At 44.8% G+C, this 25997-nt stretch overlaps 1 protein-coding gene across 4 annotated transcripts in view; it reads right to left on the minus strand.

The window, feature by feature from the left end:
- agfg1a (ArfGAP with FG repeats 1a) overlaps nt 1-25997 on the minus strand; it is a 32795-nt gene that overhangs the window by 4808 nt on the left and 1990 nt on the right. The window contains exons 2-11 of one of the 4 annotated variants that reach the window (XM_083637051.1): nt 15740-15833; nt 11597-11712; nt 9978-10143; nt 9616-9778; nt 7030-7149; nt 5949-6020; nt 3256-3439; nt 2379-2458; nt 617-724; nt 250-297 (exon numbers count right to left, since the gene is read on the minus strand). In XM_083637051.1, the coding sequence (XP_083493177.1) occupies nt 250-297; nt 617-724; nt 2379-2458; nt 3256-3439; nt 5949-6020; nt 7030-7149; nt 9616-9778; nt 9978-10143; nt 11597-11712; nt 15740-15833 (1151 nt within the window). The remainder of the gene's footprint in view (nt 1-249; nt 298-616; nt 725-2378; nt 2459-3255; nt 3440-5948; nt 6021-7029; nt 7150-9615; nt 9779-9977; nt 10144-11596; nt 11713-15739; nt 15834-25997) is intronic. The other 3 variants (XM_083637053.1, XM_083637052.1, XM_083637054.1) reach the window with 3 other exon arrangements.

The raw sequence follows: 25997 nt of genomic DNA on the forward strand, positions 1-25997 counted from the left end.
CATGGTGGCATGCTTAATTGGTGCACAGGCTCAACTACCTGATTTCCTACACTTACCGACTTTACAAGAACATTCTCACTGAATATATCACCCCTCCATTCCTGGATCTTGTGACAATGTTGACCTCTCCAACATTTTCCAGCTAGACCTTCAGGAACTTTAGGAACAAGTACGCACCACAGAGCAAGACACAGGAGAGCAAAAGGGGAGCAGAGGGAGGACACGACTCACACGAGGGGACCGACCTACCGATATGAGCAGGAGGATAACCCTGCCCATGAAGAACCCGCATCACACCTGTCCAGCATGGCAGGAGCAATTACACAGACACTTGAGTCCCACCTTGCAAGCGTAAGATCAAGTTACATTATGCTCTGTTATTCACGAACATAGACACACCTACTGTAAGACACACCCACCTTGCCCATCATCTTTTTACTCATAGATTCAGTTGTGTAAATAATTGTGATCTGCCACTACTGAGGTCTCAATTCAAAAAGTTAAATCTGTTGTGTACTATAATGCTGCACGCGCGCGCATGCACGCACGCACACACATACACACACACACACACACACACACACACACGCACACACACACATACACACACACACACCTGCTGCTGCCACAGCGGCTGCTCTGCCGTTGCTCTGGAAGGGGTTGGTGGGAGGCGGAGCTGTTGCCGGGGCAACTCCAGCAGCAACAAAGGGGTTAGTGGATGGAGCTGGGGAGTTGGGGAAAGGCACGGAGATATCAAACATGAGAGTGGAGTCTGATGTGTGATGTGTGAAACACAGAGAAGATATCAAACATGAGAGTGGAGTCTGATGTGTGAAACATAGCAACAAATTCAACGTTCAAAGAAAAACAGCAACATGGTAAAAATAAAAACAATTAATCTGCTGAGAGTCCCCAAAAGCACATTTCTTAATTCTTATCTTTTAGTGCCAAGAGGTTTTTGAGAAAGACAAGTTCTGTTTTAGGCTAATAACCTGCCATTACCTTCTAAGCAAACCAAACACGCTTATGGCTGTAGGTCGGATCAATGAAAATGCAAACTAAACAATGTGTTTTGTGCTGCACCAGTGGAGTATATGCCCATAACCATGATTCCAATGTGGACTGGGTTTCATAATGAAAGTTTACATTGTAGCCTAGCAGCTTGTTCACCCAAGCTGCTGGTGACACACCAATTTTCCAACAAGAGTAATACATACTGTATAATGTAAATGTCTAACTAATTGGTACCCAGATGTGTTGGTATTGGTTGAGCAAACACTGCCTGAATGTTTAGTCTAGCTTTATTCGCACTTGACAAATGACTTCAGCAGGACATTTCTGACTGTAGCCAATACTTAGTATAGTACAGTACAAATACACATGTACTGTAGATAATGATTCACTAATCCACAAATGCTGGTGACTCTAGCTGACATCAGGCTATGTGTCTTAACCCATTGATACCTGATGCAGCATTTGCGTGTATATCCCTCATTTGTGTGCGTATCCCTTTAAGACCGTGAACCACGTTAACGCGGTCTTAAAGGGATACACACACAAATGCTGCATCAGGTATCAATGGATTAAATAATCTACAGGACCATCAAGACAGGCAGCACCATTCAACAGCTGCCTTGAGTGGATTGAGCGTGTGAGTGTGGGGAAGGAACGTCACTGGAGTTACCCCAAGTGGACCCTCCACCCACTGATGTTGCATTGAATTAGGCCCACAACAACTCCAGCGACACCAAATACAGCTTAAGTCACCTGCATCTACGCTTTAGCTAATCTTTACCCCAACATTACTCAATCATTTCTCTACTCCCTATTGATTTCAACAATGCTAATGGGACGTCTGACAATGCTGGCTTGGAACGACCCACTCACCAGTTCAGACACTGAATCATATCAACAATCAATCAATCAATTATATTAAGAACTCAAAACTGTGCATCACAACTCAATTAAGAGTTATCTCAAGGTGCTTTACAAATAGAGCAGGTAGAAGACCAGGCTCTTTATTTTAGACCCAACAATTGAAACAATTTTTACATGCACTGCGAGGTCATGTGGCAAATCAAATAATTTCCCAACAAGAGCAGCACTTGGCGACGGTGGCGGGGGAAGAAAACCTTGAGCAGACCTGGCTCTTGGTGGGTGTTCATCTGCCTCAGATATCATGTCTATACTGTTGATATGATATGAAACTAATAGATTATGGACCCCAGCAGCTGATATGGGTTCTCTTCAGCCAGCACAGACACTATGTAAGCTAGCATGCTGCAGAAAACCAAAAGGACCAAAGCTAAAACAAAGTGTTTGGACAAAAGTGTGTAATTGAGTAAACATGAGAAGACAGCCTCTGGAGGTTCACTTACGTGCAAACCCTTGGGGCATGCTGGGCAGAGCCTGCTGTGCCTGGACTGCTGATACCCCCGTCCCCGAGCCAAACATCCCCCTGCAATGCAACAAATCAACACACTGACTCATCAGGACGGCCAGCAAGGCAGGATGAGAATACACTACACAAAGAAACATGATAGACTGCATTACTTTAAATATAACAGCAGAATACATCAGGCTGCATATATCCATAAATATAATATACATTAACTATTAATACAGTAGGAACACTGATATGAACGTCAGTCACTATGACATACGAAATCAAAACTGGTCTGTGTTACTTAAGCTTTGGGGGGAATTTTGTATCATTCACTAAGTAGTGAGTGACACAATATGATACTGTAAATGATACAGTAAAAAAAAATGTTTTTGAGTTAACATGCAGTCAGGGTTGTCCTGAACCGAAGAGTATTGAAGGCAAGAGGTGACACTCTGGTGCTTTTTTGACAACAACAACTGTAGGCTTGATATTTTGCATGGGAAGTGATTTGTAGATCAGTCAGGTGATGCCCGGTTGTATTTGACCCTCTCTCTTACAGAGACACACCTAAACAACTCAGTTTTTTTTGCAGATCCACACCGATCTGATCAGATCTGATGTCATCTCTCTCTGGAATCCAAATGACAGAAATCCGTTGTGGTGAAGTGGACACATTTTACCCATGGATACTTTATTAATATTGAAGGAAAGTAGTTACAAAAGGAGAGTGAGCATAGAAGAGAGATGAGTTGCTATGTAGCAAGAGGCTTACTGTGGTGTGTGTGTGTGTGTGTGTGTGTGTGTGTGTGTGTGTGTGTGTGTGTGTGTGTGTGTGTGTGTATGTGTGTGTGTTGTGTATCGTGTCTCACCCTTGTGAGGTGCTGCTGGTGTTGTAAACACTAGTGGGTGGGGCCGAGGGGCTGAAGACGTTATCAAGCTCAGCTAGTGCGGCATAGCGGTCCCCCCGTGCCAACGCTGCTGGCTGGCTCTGAGGCAGACCACCAACTCCTGCTGATGCCGCAGCTGAGCTCACACCGCCAGGAATACCACCTCCTAAAATACAAGCACATTCCAGCACAGCCTGCTTCAATCCACTTCCAATTCAACCAATCCAGCAAGTGGATTTGCCAAAAGAGACAAACAAAAACAAAAAGCAAACAAACAAACAAACAAACAAACAAACAACACTTTGGTCTGGAGACAGTTGCCATATTCAACCTATAAAAAAATAATGGAGCATAAATGTTCAATGTTTAGACAACATTTAGATCATGTGACACTGAAGCCCCGTTCACACAGGTGAAAAAAGCTATGTTGAAGCCGACTAACTGGCAGCTTTGAGATCTGTCAAAGGGTCAGAGGTCACGATCATCATCTGTCAGACACCGATAAGCTGCTTTCTCATCTCGTCACGAAGCCGCTTCAAAGCCAACCTTTTGTGCTGCGTGAAACGACTACTTTAAAAGACATATTTCTTCCACATTGCGTGAGACGTTGTGGCGCGTTACGTTATATCGGAAAGGTAACTGATCAGAAACTATTATACATCATCATCACATCTGTTTAAAACCTTGTTCATGTTTACTTACTACTAGCCCGTGCCTGTAGAAGATAGTAGATAGTAGATACCGATATAAAGATAGAAAAAATGGAAAAGAAACCTCTGCTATAGCCGGCGCCATTTTCACCAGCTGAGCTGACCAGTGTAAACAAACACTCTTGCACTGCTTAGTGATTGCGTGTGAAAGGATACAAGCTAGAACAGTGATGGCTGCCTTGCTAGAGGAAGCGTGAATGTGTTTGAAGCAAGCAAGCAATGCAGCATTTCCATTTTCCAGTCATGATGTTTGTTTAGTTCCCTGCTTGAAAGGGGCTTAAAACTCTCCAGTGAATGTAATAGAGATGACATTATTTCGGACAGGGTGGCAGCTCCACCACGTGGGGCGACCCATCCCGTATACAGGCTGGTTTACTAACTCTGAGGCCAGGGGATAGACCTGGGCTAAAAAGGCCATCTCAAAACACAACTAAGCCTAAGCTCTGCTGAATATAAAACCATACAGAGTCAAAAGGAGTGCATGTTTGCTTGAGAATGTGACTGAATTCTATTTTGGGGGGAAACTGGGTCATATAAATAATATGTAAAGCATAGCTATGGCCTGCTTTGCCCTGTAGTGCCAACCAGAATAATGAGGACCTAAGCACCTGTAAAGTCAATTATTGTCCAGTTTGGTCTAATTCTTCATCTGTCAACACCTATCTATCCCCAGGACATCTTAAGATCTGTGAAACAGGCTATGCAGGAGAAGTTTACCTTGCTCCGTTTGGGCTGAGCTAAACCTGTTATCCAGGTCAGCCAGGGCTGCGTATTTATCAGCAGGGATGCTAGTACTCTCTACAGCATCTCTGGCAGCTGCTGTGAAGTTACTCGGGGAGGAGGAGCTGAAGGATCCAAAGTCAGCGCTACACGATTTGGGGAAGTTCTCAAAATTGGCAAAATTGGCATTTGCTAGTCCCCCTGAGGCACTACCTGCATGAGAGAGAGAGATGACAGAGTCACAAGTGGGGCCTTGGGTTGGTGGTTCTGAGTAGCTGCATCAACACCACAGTACCATCTCCTAGTGGATGGAGGAGAGAAGAAGCTGCAGGGGGGCTAAACCCAGGATGGGGCTGGGCAGGGGCTACGCAGGAGCTGGGACACTCAACATTACATAGCTGTACTACCAAAGTATGACCTCTGCAGCAATGCACTGTGCTGGCACTCCATTTGCCTATGAACCTTAACGAAGGCACAAAAAAATAAATCGCCATTTTATTTGTGTTAAAAGTAAATGATATGCACAATAGCAACTTCCTTGTGGTCCCTGGGCTGGATTTGATTTCAGCACCATACTGTGCATCAATGTCATGGTAGTTACAGACATGACAGACCACACACATTAAAAAAGTAACTGCATAGCGTAATAAATGGAAAAAGACCTGTGGTTTGTCAACAACTCTGGAGGCCTGTGGGATGAGTTCAGTAATGAGTAGACCACCACACTCAACTCAAGACTGCATGTTTCAGTCAAACTCTGAACAAGTCAGCATGGTTTAATATGGGAACCAGTGCTAGAACACAGCAGTTACCATAATCTCACATAATATGAATTATCTTATTCCGTTTCTCTGATGTTTGGACAAAAACAATTCAGAGGAAGAAATCCAGCTAGAACCCCATATCATAATCCCATAAAAACAAATTCCTTGATGCGATAATTTGCTCTTAAGTCCTTTCACTGTGGTGTGCTTCTTGATAATAATAATAATCAAAGTACATTATCTACCTGTGGTGCACCACATAGATTGTCAACTGTGATTCTGTGCGTGCTTTTCAGACACATACTGTACAAAAGTATGTGCATGCAGAGGCATACATTGCATCCAGGGAGAGGAGGATCTGGGACACACACACACACACACACACACACACACACACACACACACACACACACACACACACACACACACAGTCAGTGGAGGGTGGAAGCTGTTAAGAGGGTGAGTCCAGAGAGAGACTTACTGTGTGCACCCAGGAGAGGCAGAGCAGTAGCAAACTCACCCACACTACGGCTGGATGAGAGTACAGTGAAGGCTGGCAGCCAAAATCAAAGAGGGAGGGAGAGATGGAGAGATGGAGGAATGAGCAGTGTGAGACCGGGTGGAGAAACCAAATTAAAAAATATCAACTGACCCACAAGTAAAAATGAAAAGTGTGAAGTACAAGCAAAGAAACTAGTGCTGAAGCGAGAGAGACACAGTGAATGGACAGCTGAGGCCAGGCACTGCAGGCAGGGATTATCCCACAGAGCGAGAGAGAGACAGAGAGAACAAGAGAGCGAGCGAGTTCAGGCGCTTTATCCATCAACCAATAGACATTAAGAGGTCACTGTGCAGCTGCACACAATGCTAATTATTAAGATACAATCTCCAGCAGGGGGCCGTGGACTGAGGGTAGACTGGCAGCCAGTCACTGCAGAGTATGGTATTTAAACTGACACTGCCAGATGGTTTGTTTCACATACGTATCTGGGAAACTGCTTGGGGAAAAAAGGGGCAGGCACTATAAAAAAATACCTGGCAGGTGATTGGATGAACCATCCGTCTATCACAGGCTGGCTTTTCGCTGTCGTCACACAATTGACACACAATTTTAGCTGAATCTTTAGAAAATCGGTGGGGGGAGAAGCGAAATTATGCGCGCTTCCTTCCACTGTTGTGCGAATATTGGAGTTGATATGTGCCTTGCAGGCAGAAGTGCAGCAGATATGTGCAGTTATCTTGCAGGCAGCATCCAAGCTGTCTGAGCTCTGTGAAAAACATCTCGTAACAAGCATCAATATGTAACCATATGGTCACACTCTGCAAATTGGATACATGATGAATGATAGGCTACAGTTTGAGGCGGGGAATGAGTGACAGCAGTCAAAACAGAGAGCAACAAAATGGACTCAATGAAATGACAGGATACACGGTTGACATGTGTTTATGTCTGTGTTTATACGTGCATCTACTATGTGCATGTGTCTAACAGTTATGAAAGCTACCATCTTCCTGTGAGTGTGATTTGCCAGTGTTTGTGCAGTGAATGGATCTTGCTCTACCTGTGTTTGAGGGTTGGAACTGGGCTTGCGGTGCGGAGGGGAAAGCACCAGCTGACCCGGAAGTGCTCCCGAACGCGTCAAAGTTTGCAAAGTCTGCATTTACGTTGGCATTCTGCGTCGCTGGAGGTGGTGTCAGGATGGAGGTGGTGTCAGGATGGAGGTGGTGTCAGGATGGAGGTGGGGTCAGGATGAGGTGGGGTCAGGATGAGGTTCAGACAGACAGATCAACAAAAAGGACAGTGAGAGGGAAACAATGGATGAGATGGTAAACAATGGATTTACACATGATGACAAAAGGCATGGATGACAAGACTCAGACACAAACACAATGTGGCTTATGTGCTAAATATGAGAGGTAATCACAGTGGTGATTATCTGACAATGAAAGACAGTGGCTGTCAAAGGTGGTCAGAATATTATGACGTTCATCCTCTCCCACGGGACACTGTCTGGACCACTTGCTGACCACATAGGCTGTGTGTACTTCGTACTACGCACATTGTTTTTTATTTTATGAATTTCCCCCCCATTTTCTCCCCAATTGTACTTGACCAAATCTCCCTGCTGCCGATCTGGGGAGAGCCGTAGACTAGCACATGCTTCCTCCTGATACATTCGCAGTCACCAGCCGCTTCTTTTCCCCTGAGTGGGGAGCTTCACCGGCAGGACGTAGCACGTGGGAGGATCACGCTATTGCCACCACTTCCCTTCCGCCCCCAACAGACGCCCGGACCGACCAGAGGAGGCGCGAGTGCAGCGACCAGGACACACATACCCCCAATCCGGCTTCCCACCCGCAGACACAGCCAATCGTGCCTGTATGGACACCCGCCTACCTCCAAGCCGGAGGTAGGCGGGGAATCTACCGCTACACTACCCGGACGCCCCAGTACTACGCACATGATTCATCTCAGAGATCATCTGTGCTCATGCTCAGGAGTGGAGAGATGTGTCGATGACTCTTTGTTCACTGCATTAACACATTGAGTGCCAAGGACGTCTGTGGACGTCCTAAAAAAATGTAACGAGGAGTGCCAAGGACGTCTGTGGACGTCCTAAAATCATAATTCATATTATTCCATAATTCTGCTGTTTAAGGTCGTACCCAGCCAGTGAGCATGAATCCCTTCAAGGGATCACACGGCGCCACCTTAAAAATCGACACGGGAGCTGCGCCACCCACCTCAGATCCTTTACTTTGTGCAGGAGAAAGCGGAAAAGCCGTGATCAAAGACGAGACACCGATGCATGCTGCAGCCAGAGCCACACAGATTGCTCTGTCCGCAGCCGACAGTTGGCTACGATCCGCGCCCACAACTGAGCTCCTCCACCTCTGTCTATCCGCCTGCACATAGTCTCTCCACACGACCACCCGCCAGAAAGGCAGCACTCGAAGCCGAACGGCCAAACCCCCTCCCGCAGTCCCGTTTGCCACTTCCTCGTCGCGCTGGGATCCGCCCGGGGAAAAAACGGAGGCAGCAAAAATGACTGACAGAAAGACTGTGTGCGTGTGGGGAGGAGCCCGCAGCTCAGGGGTGGAGAGGCACGCAGGCTGCACAGAACTACACCATGTCACCACATCAGAAAATACCAGCCAGAGTCAGCGAATGTGCCCGAAATTAGAGTGCAAAAAGTATTCATAAAAGTGACTTTATCTTGAAAAGTAAAAAAAGACAGCAGAAAACCCTTGAAAGTGCTCTTCTTTCAGAGGCTGTCATTTCATAATGGAACTGTCTAGAAACAAAATTTCTTCTTTGAAATAAGCAGGAGTGTCCAATGTTTCATTAGAGTCCAGTCATTAGAGTCCAGCCCTAATAGAAAAAATTCTATAGCTGTTTTCAACTGAATGGAAGTGAATCTGGCACAGGCTCCAGACAATTTTACTGAAGCGCTGTGGCACTCAATGTGTTAAGGGGCCAGTCTTGATGGCTCTTAGAGGAGGAAATGAGAGGACATTATCCTCCATGGGAAGCAAACTAATAGCTCTGTTACAGGCATTAGTAACCATGGAGACGTGTTTGTCCATAGCACCTCTGGTACTATTTCATACTGTATGGAAATGTTTTACAACCACTCAAGTACATGGTGGCTTGCTGGCAATTACAATGTGTGCATCATGCAGAATCTGTTAGATGATTGTTAGGTATTCAAATAGAAAGCATCTCCAATCAACATATTGTTATCTCAGGTGCCATCATGTCCATCAGGCCTGGAGCATTGTAAATGGCAGCGACCGCACTTTAAGTCTAAGATCGACCACATTTACCATGTGTATCTCCACACACAAGAAGAAGGATGGATGCAGACCATGGGTGCAGGTTTTGACCAGGCTTAGCTGTAAGATGCTGTGTAGAGCCTGGGACATATGGGACTGGGACTGGAACTCAGTGCTCCAGGTCACTGTTTAACTGTGTAGAGTCCATCTACATGTATATGGGAAGGTGTTCATTGTGTTGTCTCCACTGGTAACGAATGTAACACTAGTACACCAGGCATCACTGATGCTTTAATGTGCTATGCTCTAGGATACACCTGAACACAATTTTCAATCAATCATTTAAATCATTCATTCAAATTGTAGCTTACTTGGGTGGCTGTTGAAATGTGCAAAGTTAGCAAAACTGGCGCTGGCGCCTGCGTTCTGATTGGGCGGTGGGGCGAAGATGTCTCCACCCAGGTCACTGAGGAGGTCAAACTTCTTGTCATGGAACTGCTGCTGATGGAGGTGTCCACGGCTCACCACTGGAGACTGGTGGAGACAAGAGACATATTTGAAAACAGTGTATATATGGGGTGGATTGCATAATGATTGGATGGATTACATACAGTATGTCTCGGTGTGCATCTACATCTATGTGTCTATATCTTCTCTCTCAAATACAACACGTGGCAGTTGAGCCAAAAAGGTCCCTTTTGACACGTGTCGATGCGTCCTGCAGACATCTCACCTGATTAGGTGGGGTGTTCCTGCTGAGGTGGAGGGAGGGAGCCGACTCTCCCAGCAGTGATTTGAGCGGTCTGACCTCCGGGGTGCTGCTGGTGCTGCTGTTTGAGGAGCCAGAGATGGAGGCGTGGACCGATGCCACCACCTTGGCCTGCTCAGGAGGAACGTACCTGAGAAACAGTGAACACAACCAGTCTTATAGTACTGCTACACAGTGACAATCTCTCAGCTTTCACATTTTACTCACTTGAATTTGTCCTGGAATTTAGTAACGATAATTATTGTCTATTAACGATGAATTGTCCGTTTTCCCCACAGAGAGTGAGTAATAGACCACGCACTATGGCTGGGCAGTTAATCGCATTTTATTTTCAATTACAAAATATTGGCTTCCCTCGACTATGAAAACAAGAAAATCAAGATACAATGATTTTTGTGCCGCGTTCCGTTTAGCAATGTAGCTCTCATGTTGTCCTGTGTTGTAAATCCAGCGCACCCCTTTCCCTCGCAGCACCGGTGCACTCCGCCCCTCCTCCAAAGCCCAAACGCACTGTTGGTTGGTGCTTGTAGTTTCAGAGTCAGTAACAGAGAGAGCTGTGTTGGTGCTTGTAGTTTCAGAGTCAGTAACAGAGAGCTGGACTGTGTTGGTGCTTGTAGTTTCAGAGTCAGTAACAGAGAGAGCTGGCGCGTTTCTCTGTTAGTTTTGTACTGAAACCTTCCTTGGTAGAAGACGACAGAAAGAGAGCTGCTGGTCGACAGGAAAGCTCAAACTAATTCATTTGGTGTGGGTAAACCCTGTAGAGAGCCACGGCGTGTGATCAGTTCTGTGCACTGAAGCACTGAGACACTGGTCAATTACCTCATTCCACTAATGTTCCTTCAATAGCATAAGGCAGGGTCAGACATTTACGGGGGCTCGGGGCAAAATGCACGTAAAAAAAATATAAATTGTCCTTGGAATTGGGATGATCGGGGCTTTTAAATGCCATAAATGCCCCCATAAAATAAAGATGTAACGTTACTTTGCAGTGTCGGATTTGGTGCAATTTGGACATGCGACGCTCAATATGAATGAATAAACAAGCGAGTAAAATGGAGGATCAGCGAGCCGCTCTGCTCTGTCTGGGTGCAGAGGGGCTGTTTGCTGTAGGCACCGTCACATCACGGGGGGGGGGGGGGGGGCGGGGCCTCTGTGACATGACTGACCTATGGAGATACAGTTGGCCAATATGTTGAATATTTTGCAGTAGGGTGAACTATCAGCCACTTGTCTACACAGGTTAGTCATTTCTTTAGTTTATCTGTCGTGTCTGAAATGATTGTTCCTACTAGTCATCACACGAACAATACGGCAAGATCTCATACGTGAACACAATATCTTCATTCAACAACAAAGGCTCACAAGTCAAAGCAGCTTGACATGTATTCTGTGCAGTTAAAGAAGGGTATCTGGTGCCTTGCTCGAGGCCAACTGCTGTGAACTGCCTATGAGACCTTCCAGTTAGAGGGCAAAGAAAACAAACAAAAAATAAAATAGAAACTAAACACAAAGTTACATGTCTACACACTGCCAGGGAGGTTGCTCACATGTCCTCGCTCTACCAGCATCTAAAATCAACTTACCATCTCTTCTTCTCATATTTCTCTTGAAGGAACTCCTTGACTTTCTGAGGTTCTCTGAAGTCCGGTATTGAGGTGGTTCTGTCATCATAAAGGCCTAGCCACATCTGTTTGCACACCTAGAGCAGACAGGGTGGAAAGACAAGTGATATTTAATTTTGGTAGAACACATTTAACATTTACCAAGCAAGCACACACAGCTCCAAAGCTGTTCTTCTGGGCATGTCAACCTCCATCATTAGCCGTGAAATGGCCATCCAGGAGAATGTTGAATTGCTATAATGAAAGACGCAGGTAAATCTGATGATGACATGATGTTTCATCACAGACCAGAAGAATGTGCTCAAAGATACCCACACTGTGATACCTCCTTTACTTGTTATCTTTTGAAAATATCTTAGACAATCATTCTTTGTTTGCCAACTGTCTTGTTTAATATTCAGCGAAAGCCAATCAGACCTCAGGATGTTGGACTTTCTTCTGACTTCTAATCATTACAGGATTTCTCAGGGACAGACAAAGCAGATCTACAAGCAAACAGCACTTCAAAACCAAGAGGCAACAAGTCGACACATACTGCACAGAGGAACCCAAGTGTCCCATCCTCCACCACCATGAGCCATTTCTGCTAAACGCTGTACGAAATAGAGCAACGCCACCTGGGGGAAGCAGAGGCTATTAAAAGCTGTAACAAAGTGGCAGGGCAGGCAGACGTGCAGGAGACTCAAGGTTGGAGATGATGCACAAATCCTTCAAGGTTGATATGTGAATACTGCTGCCGCCTTCACGTTCTGTGTGCTCCTCTTTCCAGAGAGAGCGCTGACACAGATACAAAACATCAAGGCAACCAATACATAAATAAAATACAAAACAACAACAGGAACAGCAGGGGGTGCAGTTTCCAATTTCAGCCCTCCTATTATTTAGTCGAGCCTTACCTCGATTCAAAATCCAATTTGGCGGATGAAAGAGCGAGCTAGCGTGCGCCGTGTGTGTGTGTGTGTGTGTGTGTGTGTGTGTGTGTGTGTGTGTGTGCGCCGTGTGTGTGCGCGCGTGTGTGTGTGTGTGCGTGTGTGCGCGCGCCAAGCCAGCTAAATAAGTAACAGCAGCAGCTAAAACGTGCGTGGCTTGAGAGCAGCATGTCTGAAAGAGCAGCTCTGAAACAGCAGCTCTGTCACTCTATTCTCTGTGTGCACACACACACACACACACACACACGCACGCAGCCGATAAAGCCCACTTTACAGTCAGGAATCAGGATTAGGCAATTATCTTGGGAATGCCACCCAAAACCAAAGGCCAGAGAAAGGTGAGACTCACTCCAGCATATAGGCTCAATCAAAGTGCTGAATTCCATTAGTAGTATGTTTCATAGATTTAGATACTGTATGTCCTGATAAATGACGGGAGAGAGAGAGAGAGAGAGAGAGAGAGAGAGAGAGAGAAAGAGAATGAGAGAGAGAGAGAATGTGTTATTGTAAGTCGCTTTGGATAAAAGCGTCTGCCAAATGACGTAATGTAATGTAATGTAAAGAAAGAGAGAGAGAGAGAGAGAGAGAGAGAGAGAGAGAGAGAGAGAGAGAGAGAGAGAGAGAATAGTATTTGTGGTACCTTTCCATTGAATACACTTTATTTCTCAACTAGCCCCCATGCATCTAAAAGTCTTCTAGGTAAAAAAAAATGTTTTTATTGCCACGGAGTATGAATGTTTATGTATTTTGCTACATAAATGCTACAATGTCTCGTAATTTAACATAATTATTTCATAACGTAATGAATGCACGAGTCATAACATACATAAGAGTACATGAGAGCGTTTTGGCGCTGTGTATTTGGTGTCTTAAGCCTTTGACACACTGTGTGATTTTGGGATGTCCCAGACAAAAGATGATGATCAACGTGAAAGAAACGTGGAGATAAATTCTGACACTCAGAATTTTAGGGTGACAGCTACGACGACGTCAGATTATCGGATAACAACCAATAGAAATGCTGCATCGACAGTAGGCTATAGACACTAAATGCTAGTAGAAGCTAATAAATAGTTGACGTTACCTCAAGCTGTCTCGCAAAATTGGCATCCCCATGTTGACCTCTGTTCCCTAGCCATGACCGAGTCCACATTCTCCTCCTCCTCCTCTTCTTTGGGTGTTTTTCTATACACATGAATACCACTTTGCAAGGGCTGGAGTCATGCTTAGCTGTATAGTTTATCTGACTACCACTATAGCTGTGTAGCTATATTGTGTAGCTGAACGCTGTGTAGCTGGACGCCCACTGATGACGGTAGACACTTGTGTATTCGTAAGGTTACTCTGGAGTTACTTCCGGTGTTGTTGCTATGCAACGCTGGGGGTACGGGGCTCGCTGTCTTATGGGTTACGCCAGACCTGGGCAAAAGGCGGCCCGCGGGCCACATGCGGCCCGCGAGCGCCCCCTGTGTGGCCCGCGCTGGAATTTCAAAAAAAAAAAATTTTTTTTTTTTTTTTTTTTACAGTGCACCTGAATGCAACATGCAAGGTACCCGCTGAATAAGTGTCCAAATGTTCATGTCATTCTGGCCAATACTCCACTTCTGTTATAAAATTTCAGTCTGGAATGGAATATCTTTCAATAATCTTTATGACTAAAAGGCTAAAAGTAATCTCATGTGTAAGAAATTACTGTTCTACATTGAAGTAAAAATGGAAATAATTAACTTGTTGGTTTTGGATTTATTTAGCTTCAAGAGTGCATTTTTGTTCGTGTGACCCTCAACACAGGCTTTGAGAATCCCGGGCCACTTACTGATACTTATGCTTAAATTAACACACTCATATTCTGGTTTATTTAAAGAAAAACATTTTGGCTAGTGGAAATTCTAATTGGCTGGTAACTTTAAAATATAGCAGCCATATTGGCAGGTGGTCAAAAAAGTTAATGACATAGGAGTGAGTGAGAAAAGGATAAAATATTGGTGTTTAAGACTGAATAATGACATCACAACTGTTAATTTAAAATGAGGTATTCCTCTAAACCTGACTTCAAATGCCCCCAAAAAATTTGCGCCAACGCCGTTCGGCCCCCAACGCTCAGCAAAATCTGGCGCTCTGGGAGCGAGGACATTTTTTTGTGGTCCTCTCTATCATCAAAGTTCCTGGGTTACGGCATGACAATATTTGTTCGGCCCCCAGCAACAATCTGGGTTTCTCATGTGGCCCCCCATGAAAAATAATTGCCCACCCCTGGGTTACGCCAAACTGACGCCAAACTCAATACAAAAACCTGTCCGTTTTACTGTTGCTTTGCTTGTCACTAAGTGCGCCCGACTGCTATAACATGACGTTAGACCTGTTCAGTGGCGTCTTTTGGAATATTCTGGCTAAAAACCGAAGCTCAGACCACGTACGCGTCTTGTTTATTTACAAAAATCACATCCCCGCTCGTTGTTTTGAATGCCGTGGTTACCCTCAGTTCCAGGCCCCTTCCTGCCTCCCTTGCTTGCGTGACGTCAGAGTAACCTTACGGATTGACATGCGTCTCACCTGTGATCCAGTAGCTGTCATTGTACAGTCTGACTCTACACACATCAAACTTAATGTCGTATCCAAGTTTATTAGACCCAAGTCGCACAGTGTGGCCAGCAATAAACGTATAAGTCATAAGATTGCGAAAATCTTACAAGGCAGCATTAATGGGGGTAGGCTAGCCTTACCTCAGACTACTAGCTTTTGCACACCAAGTCCGTATTTTCGTCCAAAATTGACGCACGAAAAAAAGAAAGAATACAACCTCATTTGTGTCAATCATCATTGACACACCGAGTCAGACAATTATGTCCGTCATTTAAGTTTTCGGACGAGGTTCGATTTTCTGCGTTTTTCGCATCAGTCAATAGATTTTTGCGAGCTGGGACCCGTCTGTGTTTTCAGATGACGGATTAAAAAACAAGCATACGAATTTACGAAAACAATCGGACTGTGTGTGCAAAGACCTTACCGGTCATTTGTGCTAAGCTAACTAGCAGGAGGAGGAGGCATAGCTACTTTTCTACTGCACGCACAGAGGAGAGAGGGGCATCTATCTTCTCGGGAATATGACAAGTCTCCCAAAATGTTGGCGTGCTCCTTTACCAACTGTGAAAGGGCAGACAGTTGCCATGCCTACCTCATTGCCATGTTTCTGTAGGAACTCGATTTCCTGTAGCGTGAAGGTTGTCATGGAGATGGACTTGACTCTGTGGGGTGGGTTGAGTCCTCGTCTGCAGACGGATGGGATATGAGAGAGAGAGACAGACAGACAGAGAGAGAGAGAGAGAGAGAGAGAGAGAGAGAGAGAGAGAGAGAGAGAGAGAGAGAGGTTACTTTAATTTCGACACAACATACATCAAAACCTCATCATGTGTCTGCTCTGGATAGGATCCAGATCCCACTTCTCCAGCTGGGGCCACGTAATTAGCACCAATGGTGTGTGAAACTGGGGCGAAGAAGACAGTAACAGAGAGACATCAGAAGATATATGAGGGGGGGAGAGAGAGAGAGAGAGAGAGAGAGAGAGAGAGAGAGAGATAACTATATGAGAGAAAAACAGATATAGTAAAGAGATGATGAGAGAAAGGAGAAACAAAGGGAATGGAGCAGAACACAGGCAGAAAGGAAGTGGGTGAAAGTGTCTCTGTAGCCACTCTGTCTGACTCAACTGGAGTTGTCAGCACACCACAGGAACAAGTCATCTCCCTCAATAATAGAAAGAGCCATTATAGAGAGACAGCCATTAGCCCACACAAGCCTTGCCCGTTTCACCACAAGGACACAGCTCGTGTCTCATGCCTCAGACAGAACCAGGCCCAAATTAACACTATTACAAACTGCAATTAAGAGCCATCACAATGCTGTCATATTTAGCTCTCAGCCTGCTTGCACGAGTGCTTTTTTCTGAACACATAAACAAGTGAAAACTAGTTTAGTAAAAGTTTCGAGCTCGACACCCCCTGTTTTGACCGTGAACTGACCAGCACTACAAACCCAAGGATATCAACAGTACATTGTATTTTTGTACATGGTATTCAGTTTCCAGTAAATCCCTTCAAGGCCTAAGGAGATGACAACATCACATAACATGACACAATCAGAGGAGCCGACAAGGCGATCTGCGTAGGCTATCCATGAGTTTAGTCACGTAGGCTATCCATGAGTTTAGTCACGTAGGCTATCCATGAGTTTAGTCACGTAGGCTATCCATGAGTTTAGTCACGTAGGCTATCATGAGTTTAGTCACGTAGGCTATCATGAGTTTAGTCACAGATGAGGTGAAATATTCAAGTGGCGTTACATCGAGTGGGGATCAAACAGTAAGATATGTTGTACTGTCACAATCCACTGACCCACTGATATGTTCATCACATTCAGAGTACTATTTATAGTCGACTGAGCAAATGATCCATTAATGCATCAGGGCTGGAAAGCCAAGCAAAATATTGTATTTGCTCTTTTTTTTAATAAAGAAACATTTCCAGCTGGACTTTGAGATTTCAACTTCCACATGATTGTTTAGCTAAGGCTGCTATTAACCTATGCCAGGGATACTCAACTTGCTTTGTCCGATTTGAAAAATCCTTATATAATGAGTTTTAAGGCTGGAACCATGCCACCTACTGAATCGTGAGTGACCATAAAACATTTCACTTGGAGCAAAAACTAAAACATAACGGGGGGGAAAAAACGAAATTTTGATTCCTCCCTCCCCCTCTTTCTTTGTTGTTTTTGCTCCAAGCAGCACAGGCCTGAAGGTATGAAACTAACATCCTAATCTGGTGATAAGATGGTGGCGCCTCTGCTAAGAGGGACCCATCTAAAAGCACTGAGGAGAAGCTACACAAATCTTACAGAGCTGAATATATTGAGTTATTTACTATCAGGGAACCTTAGTGAAGGCCCTTTGAAGGTTATGAATGTACACTGTACTAGTGTAGTCATAATAACTTATCATTTTTGGCCCTGTGGCCTCCTCCGAACAGGGTTAGCCTAAATAAGCAGACTAAGTATATTTGTACAGCACTTTTCTTGACAAGGTTAAAAAGAACAAAGTTAAAGTGCGAGGCTAGAACTATGAAACAGAAATGCACTAAGAACATCGCATGAGGTGGATGGTTCTAGTTTAATAAGTGTGTGTTGTAGCTGATGCTCTGTTGTTTTAGTTACACATTACAGCAGAATAGTCCAGAAAACGGATGCTTGGCAAGCTACTGCATTTGTCTGTTCATTCTTCCACCCCCACCCACCACAACTCTACCTGATGTAGCAATGAGAGCGCCACTTCCCAATTAACACAGACTATCTCCTTGGTGACATACGAAAAGCCATAAAGGCGTCGGATCCGATAGGCAGTGTAAGACTAGACAAGACTACTAAATTATTCACGGCTGTTAGCCCTTACAGCACTTGTTCCCATCTCTCCACCCATTCTCTTCACAGCGTCAACCAATCAGCCGACTGTTCCGCCTTTAGTGGCACAAACAACAGACGGTACGGTACTACTAGCCTTTGAAACAATGAGCTGTGACATCATGACACAAATGAACCCAGGCACAGGCAGTCTGTACTTCAACCTCCAAGACACAAATGAACCCAGGCACAGGCAGTCTGTACTTCAACCTCCAAGACACAAATGAACCCAGGCACAGGCAGTCTGTACTTCAACCTCCAAGACACAAATGAACCCAGGCACAGGCAGTCTGTACTTCAACCTCCAAGTCACAAATGAACCCAGGCACAGGCAGTCTGTACTTCAACCTCCAAGACACAAATGAACCCAGGCACAGGCAGTCTGTACTTCAACCTCCAAGACACAAATGAACCCAGGCACAGGCAGTCTGTACTTCAACCTCCAAGTCACAAATGAACCCAGGCACAGGCAGTCTGTACTTCAACCTCCAAGACACAAATGAACCCAGGCACAGGCAGTCTGTACTTCAACCTCCAAGACACAAATGAACCCAGGCACAGGCAGTCTGTACTTCAACCTCCAAGACACCGCGTCATTCACATCCGAAGAAACAAAAGTACAGCAAAACATTTCAAATAAAATGGTGGTCAAATACACAGAGTTCACTGTAGCTAAATAACTGGCGGTTTATAACATGTGACACACTTTGCATAAAACCCCCTCAGAGAGAACTAGCATCTCTGGCTCACTGATAAGTACAATGACTGGACCCACAATGGTGGATGTCATTGTCTACAATTAACATTAGGTTCAATCAGGAAATCATTTAGCATTTCAATTCTCCCAAGTGTCCCATCTTCTCAGTTATTTGGTCATTTGTGTGGTTGGGCACGATGGACGATGGCATCGACCATCGTCGATGCCATCTACATCTGAGCCTCAGCCTTCTACATCGGACCATCGTGATTATCTGTTCAAATTAAAATTGCAGACTTAATAATAAAAAAGGCCAAGTCCACTCAGCACAGGGGACGCACGGGCGCCGGGCGGCATTAGACAAGCGTACCCTGTCCCCAGTACAGAGAAGCAGTACAGCGGAGAGGAGGAGGGGGAGGATAAGCAGAAGTCAGTTGTGTTGTTGTGAAAATGTTCAGACAAAGAAGAAACTTAATGTTCTTTCCTGTTTTCAACCCAATGTGAGTAACATTACAAGTCTTCAACTGTGAAATCAACCCGCCTGTTTCCATGAAGTCGCTCCATTACATAGGCTGCTGCTGCTGTGTTTCCATCTCAAATCTGAGCCCGCACAAATCTAACGTTAGCCGCCAGTAATTCTGTCCGTTTTCTGCCAGCTAGTTCAATTCAACACACACACGTTGTTGGTCAGCATCTGTAACGTTAACGTTAATTGTTTTGTGCCTTTCAATATAGCCTACTGTTTCAGTCGCCTGGCTCTGTGCTGTAGTAGTAGCCTATCGTAGTCCGTTGGTCTCTCATGACATGTAGAGCTCAGCTGTCCTGTTGTAAATGTGAACGTGCAGCGGCACTGGCGCAGCCAAATGCCCCCGCAACCACTTCAGAAATCATTAATGAATCCCCCCCCCCCCCTCGTCAACAACAATGCTGTGGAACCATCGCGATGGATATTTGGTTGACATCTCACAGCCCTAGTGTGACTTAGACCGTAACACGGCTAATGAAAACGTAACGGGATCTCAACCTGGCTGTGACATATGGTAGTGAACCCTACACTCATGAATGGGTGTAACATGTGAGAGATGAACATAATCATCATTGTACACACAGAGTATAAGCTGGGGGTTACATGAAAACATGTATAGCAGAACTGAACCATGCTGCTGAAACGTTGCAGAATTCAGCCCTAAAGGCGCCGATGATACAACAGTTTCATGCAATGGAATGCAGTAGTACTGCTTGCAAAATGGATGGGGAGAGACAACTGAGAGAAACCATACATGCGCACATACCAGGCAGGCCGAGATGAAAAGAAACCCTTGCCTTGGCCATTGTTACTGGGAACATTTTGTGTCTATACGGTCTCAAAAAGTCAGTAGGCCCACAGGAACTGAGTGGGCTTATTTCTATAGCCAACAGGACAAGTGATGACACTTCATCAGCTGTCAGGGTCATGACCGCTACAGTGTGTCACTATGTCATGCTGCTCACAAGCTCTAGTAGGGGCACGGTGGCTCAGTGGTAGAGTTGTCGCCTCGCAGTCAGAAGGTCCTGAGGTCGATTCTCGCCTGGGACACTGTGGGCGCTGTGGTTGTGTTCCCCCCCATATCTTCAGTGCCCACTGCCCAGGTGGGGTATCTCGTCGTAAGGGCCTTTCTGTCTGTGTGGAGTTTGCATGTTCTCCCCGTGCTCCCCCAGGGGGGTTCCTCCGTATAACCCCCCCCCCCCCCATTAAAAACATGCAGAAGATCAGATCGTCATCGTCATCCGACCAGTGTCCGAAGTCGGTCCCCGGGCGCTGTACGAGAAAGCGACCACTGCTCCTGGCCTGCCCCCCGGAGGAAAGGACAAAGCCAGGATGGGTTAAATGCAGAGGACAAATTTCACCGGCCACCGTCAGCATGTGTGTGTTGTGGCCCTCCGTGCATGTGTTGATTGTAATCGTGTGACAATAAAGACGGGCTTGTCCGTCTGAAATCGTTAATCGTTAATCGTTAAAACAGACAGCTAAGGTTGAAAGAGTGCAACACATTGATCAAGCTCTAAAACAGACAGCTAAGGTTGAAAGAGTGCAACACATTGATCAAGCTCTAAAACAGACAGCTAAGGTTGAAAGAGTGCAACACATTGATCAAGCTCTAAAACAGAGAGCTAAGGTTGAAAGAGTGCAACACATTGATCAAGCTCTAAAACAGACAGCTAAGGTTGAAAGTAGAGCCCGACCGATATTATCGGCCCGCCGATATTATCGGCCGATATTGGCGATTATCGATATATCGGTATCGGCCGATATATATTTTTTTTATCGGCCGATTTTTTTTTTTTTTTTTTATATATATATATATATATATATAAGTTATAGACAGCATGGACAGCATGTTGTGTATATTTGATATTTTTTCTTAACTATTTGTTCTATTGTGTTTTTGTATTTCTAGTTATTTATAATTATTAAATTCCCAGTTAAGTTTACTGTTTCATTGCATTGAGTTTATTAATAAGCTGTAAAATATCCTGCCTACATCACATATTTCAATTCATGTCAACTCAATCATATCTTTGTCAAGTGTTTGATATTTGAGGGTTGCTGATGTGGTGCCTCCTCTGGTCGTTAAGGGCGCCTGTTCGGAGGGAGGGGAACTCGTTATATCGAATATCGTGATCCTCCCACGTGCTATGTCCTACCGGTGAAGCTTCCCCTGTCAGGTGAAAAGAAGCGGCTGGCTAACTGCCCATGTGGAAGCATGGAGCCAGTTTTCGGCTCTCCCCAGATCGGCAGAGGGTGGAGCAGCAACCAGGATAAATAAATAAAAAATTAGCACTAATGGGGGATTAGCACTAATGGGGGATAAACATTTGATGATAAAAAAAATAAAAATAAAAATATCGGCCGATATTATCGGTATCGGTAATTTTTTATTCCCTAAAATCGGTATCGGATCGGTTTCAAAAATCCCATATCGGTCGGGCTCTAGTTGAAAGAGTGCAACACATTGATCAAGCTCTAAAACAGACAGCTAAGGTTGAAAGAGTGCAACACATTGAGCAAGCTCTAAAACAGACAGCTAAGGTTGAAAGAGTGCAACACATTGATCAAGCTCTAAAACAGACAGCTAAGGTTGAAAGAGTGCAACACATTGATCAAGCTCTAAAACAGACAGCTAAGGTTGAAAGAGTGCAACACATTGATCAAGCTCTAAAACAGACAGCTAAGGTTGAAAGAGTGCAACACATTGAGCAAGCTCTAAAACAGACAGCTAAGGTTGAAAGAGTGCCTCACATTGATCAAGCTCTAAAACAGACAGCTAAGGTTGAAAGAGTGCAACACATTGATCAAGCTCTAAAACAGACAGCTAAGGTTGAAAGAGTGCAACACATTGAGCAAGCTCTAAAACAGACAGCTAAGGTTGAAAGAGTGCAACACATTGATCAGTAGGGGTGCACCGATCGATCTGCACGCAATCTGTATCGGCCGATTTGGACCTCAAATATGTGATCTGCTGTTTCCGATATTCCTTTAATGTTGCCGATCGCATAGCCGATCATGCTGCACGTGAGAAACATGAGGCAGCCCATTTTCATGTCTTCAATGTCTATCGTTTAACTTTCATATTGTGCTCTAACGTTTATATCATTGTGTTGCAAAGCACACGCTTTGCTTTCATCAGTGTACTCACCTCCATGCACACACCGCACCAGACTGTCAACACACCTCTTGCCTCTTTGAATCACACAAATCAGCTGGTGATTAGAGCAGACTCCGCAGAGAGAAGTTACCTCCAGTCCTCCCGCCTACCGAGGCATTTGCATGCTGTTAAATCCGTGTGTATTAAAGTCCCAGATTAACGTGGTAGTCGGGGTAGTGCACGCGCACACACAGACAATTTCCACGCAAGCATTGATGTTCCCGCGGGCACTTTGAAGGAAGCGAAAGTGTGCTGCTATGTGGATGTGCGCTCCATTCAGACGGATGCGCTAATTAATGCCACTACTCAGATGGAGTTTAGCTCGTGTGTAGCTTGTGATTCTGTTGTTTCTCCCGTCATGTAACCCTGTCACCATTATGTAGATCGCACTCATAGTGCTGCTAATTATAACACTGTAACTCGGCCTCGATGGGCGGGTCGTTTTGATGTTCGTTCGATGCGGATCCCAATGTATGACGGTTATTGTGCATAACCCCGGTTCTATGAGTGGGAGCTCTTTGGCTTTAGTCATGGTTCAAGACTGGTGTTTAAGAGTAACTGACTTACAGTTTACCTAATTATCATTTATATATTATTAGTTGTTAATTATCACTATAATTGGCCTATATAACAGCAAGCTTGGTTACTGACCTGTTTGTATATTTTATTGCCTCCTTTTTCCAGACCACACACAATCCTACTATTCCTGTCATAATGCTGTAAAAAGCCTATACTGCTGTACTGTACTGAAGAGAACTGACAACTAAACGGTTGAACTCCCATCTGTCTCATGTTGGCAGTTTCCTTTAGCCTACAAAATATAAAATAAATATATATATATATATCGGTGATCGGTAATCGGTAATCGGTGATCGGTCGATGATCGGTTGGGCAGATATTTCTCATAGGTGATCGGCAATCGGTGATCGGTGGCAAAAAACGTGATCGGTGCACCCCTATGATCAGGAAACTCGCCTGAAAAAAGACAAAGACAAACTGAAACCTGGCTGAGGTGCTGGAGCTGAAGGATATGAAACTGGAGGATGAAAACGAGCATCTGCAGTTTCTGCACACTCAAAATCTGTGCACAAATCTTTTTTTATATAATATGCAAGCTTTCAGTCAAGAGACCTTCTTCAAAGCAGACCTTCAAGGCAGTCTGAAAGCTTGCATATTAAAGATTTTTGCACCGATTTTGAGTGTGCATAACTGCGGATGCACTTTATCCATTTAGGAAACACTAAAAATGACATTGGTAGGTAGGGTAATGCAAAATCCATCATTTGAGATGGGTTATGTGACAAAACAAGAATCCTTGATTTGAGTATTCTAGTTCACCACCACCGCCTCAGCCTCTCTGTACTGACTTCTACAAAAGAGGAAGTGATTATGAGCTGGTGGTAGCAATGTAGTGTGTAATTGTGAGAAAAGTGTGTATGAGTGGTATGTGTTTTTCAGTGGCCTGGGGCAGGTGAATGATCAGTTACCAACCTCACAATGAGGAAACTAGGTCAGATACTGGGAACGAGTTCCAGGGACCCTCAAGGTCTCAATATGATGACGTTCTCGTCCAATGGGGCAACTGAGCAATTCTGACACTTCCATTTCAAATGTGTGTGTGTACCTTTCTCAAAAAAATAAAATGAGAAAATAAGTCTACTGGGCGGTGTCAGTGTGGTGGTGTGTCAGAGCATAGGAAGACATATTATTGCCCAGTAAAATAATTATGAGCCGGTAGCTACAACAGTGTTATAAATTATATCAGACCAGCTCAGCAGGGGACCATCATACGCTCATTTGCATACCGTCTGTAACAGCTCCAGGCTGAGAGAAACTGGCAGTGCCAACTGTCCCAGAACAGAAGATGAAAGGAGGCTAAGCACCCTCCTTCACTTTGCTAGTCTAACTTCTACCAATATGCTCCTGTATGTAAGTCCCGCCCACTGGTTCCATCTTGGCTTTAAAAATGTCAAGTCCAAAACTGTCAACCCACCCTTAGGCAGTGATTAGATAATGGTGCCACTCAGTAACAACTCCTCACCTCTGCCATGGTCATTGTTACAGGTCTGCTTATTCAGGAACACATGGGGCACGAGGGGTTACTTCCTGACATGAGCAACACTCCAGCAAGAGACGTGAGCAGTGTTCCTCCTGGGGAAGCCTCCACCTTCATCTGGAATGTGTTTATATAGCAGATTCCAACTCCAGCCATTTAAACACCACAACAACTAAGGGGTGGGGGGGTATGAGGAAACATGCCCCTACTATCACCCTAGACAACTAACCACTATTTTACTGCACAAACTGCAGATGTAAGTAAGTATGGCACACAAATTAGTAGGTTATCTATAGCCTTCATACCATAGGTCATGGAACCGCCCAGGCCACACGGGCCCTGGCCCGGGTACATTTCAGTTCCCCCCCAAAAAAAATTTTTAGATTTTTTTTTTTACAATTAAACCTCATTTACTTATTACACTCGACTGGTTGTTTTTCAGATGTGATGTGAATCTAAAGTGAACTAAACAAGTCAGATCCACTATAAATGTTTTTCAGTAGATGCTGTGATGTAGCCACAAGAAAGGTGGCGGTGCAATATTAATCTTTTTCAGGAGATGGCGATGTTGCTAGCTATAGGTTCTAAACAAGAAATATGGTTCAAATGTTTACAGTAGTTTTCCTTTCTTGCTGCACTACAATGTTACAATGCTGTGAGACGGAGCCCCCCCGACACGCCCCCCCCAAGTTCAGATGCGTTCCGCTGCCTATGCTTCATACTATTTTAAACTAGTAACGTGAGAACAAAAGAAAACCAGGAACAATAGAAAAACTGCACAAACACATTCTTGTGAACATCATAGATAGTGTCAGACGATTTTAAGAGAAATCAGACTTCATGTTGAGTGACATTTGGCCATGGGGTCTATTGAGGTCACTAGGATGACTACTATGTCGTGGCAATCAAATGGCTATGGCTAAGAAGAGACAGAGGTAGAGATAGTAAGTGACTTCATACACCATTGCCAACTCCTATGCTGCCTAGACAATGTCTGTTCAATAGTTTATGTTTAAGTCTTAAGGCCGCACTCTGAACCAGGAATATGTAGCCCGATGCCTGAGCAGTGAGCATGACACCGTTAGCTCTCTCACCGTGCCTACGCCTCTCCACAACTAAAGCAGCCAGTGACCCCATCTAACACTTCCTGTTGCTGCACATTTAACATCACGTGCCGCTGATGAAGCGGCACAGTGGGGCCATACCACTTCCTGACAGACACTCCAAACGCACCAGGCTTCCTGTAGACATCAAGCAGACATCAATCCTGTCACACCTGCACTCTTCTGCTGGGAAGATTTATGCTGCTCAAAGAGAGACAGACAGATAGAGAGAGAGAGAGAGAGAGAGAGAGAGAGAGAGAGAGAGAGAGAGAGAGATGCACACACAAACTGTGCATGTGAGACCTGATTAAAAAAAAGAAATAAATTGATTCTTAAAAATTTCTTTAGAAAATTGTGCCTTTTCTAGTTCAAATGGTGAACAGCAGGGGAATTCACGGTGGACTTCCTGCAGAACTATAGGAGAGAGATGGAGGCGAACC

The sequence above is a fragment of the Poromitra crassiceps genome (assembly GCF_964638095.1).
Source record: "Poromitra crassiceps genome assembly, chromosome: 5".
NCBI lineage: Eukaryota > Metazoa > Chordata > Actinopteri > Beryciformes > Melamphaidae > Poromitra > Poromitra crassiceps.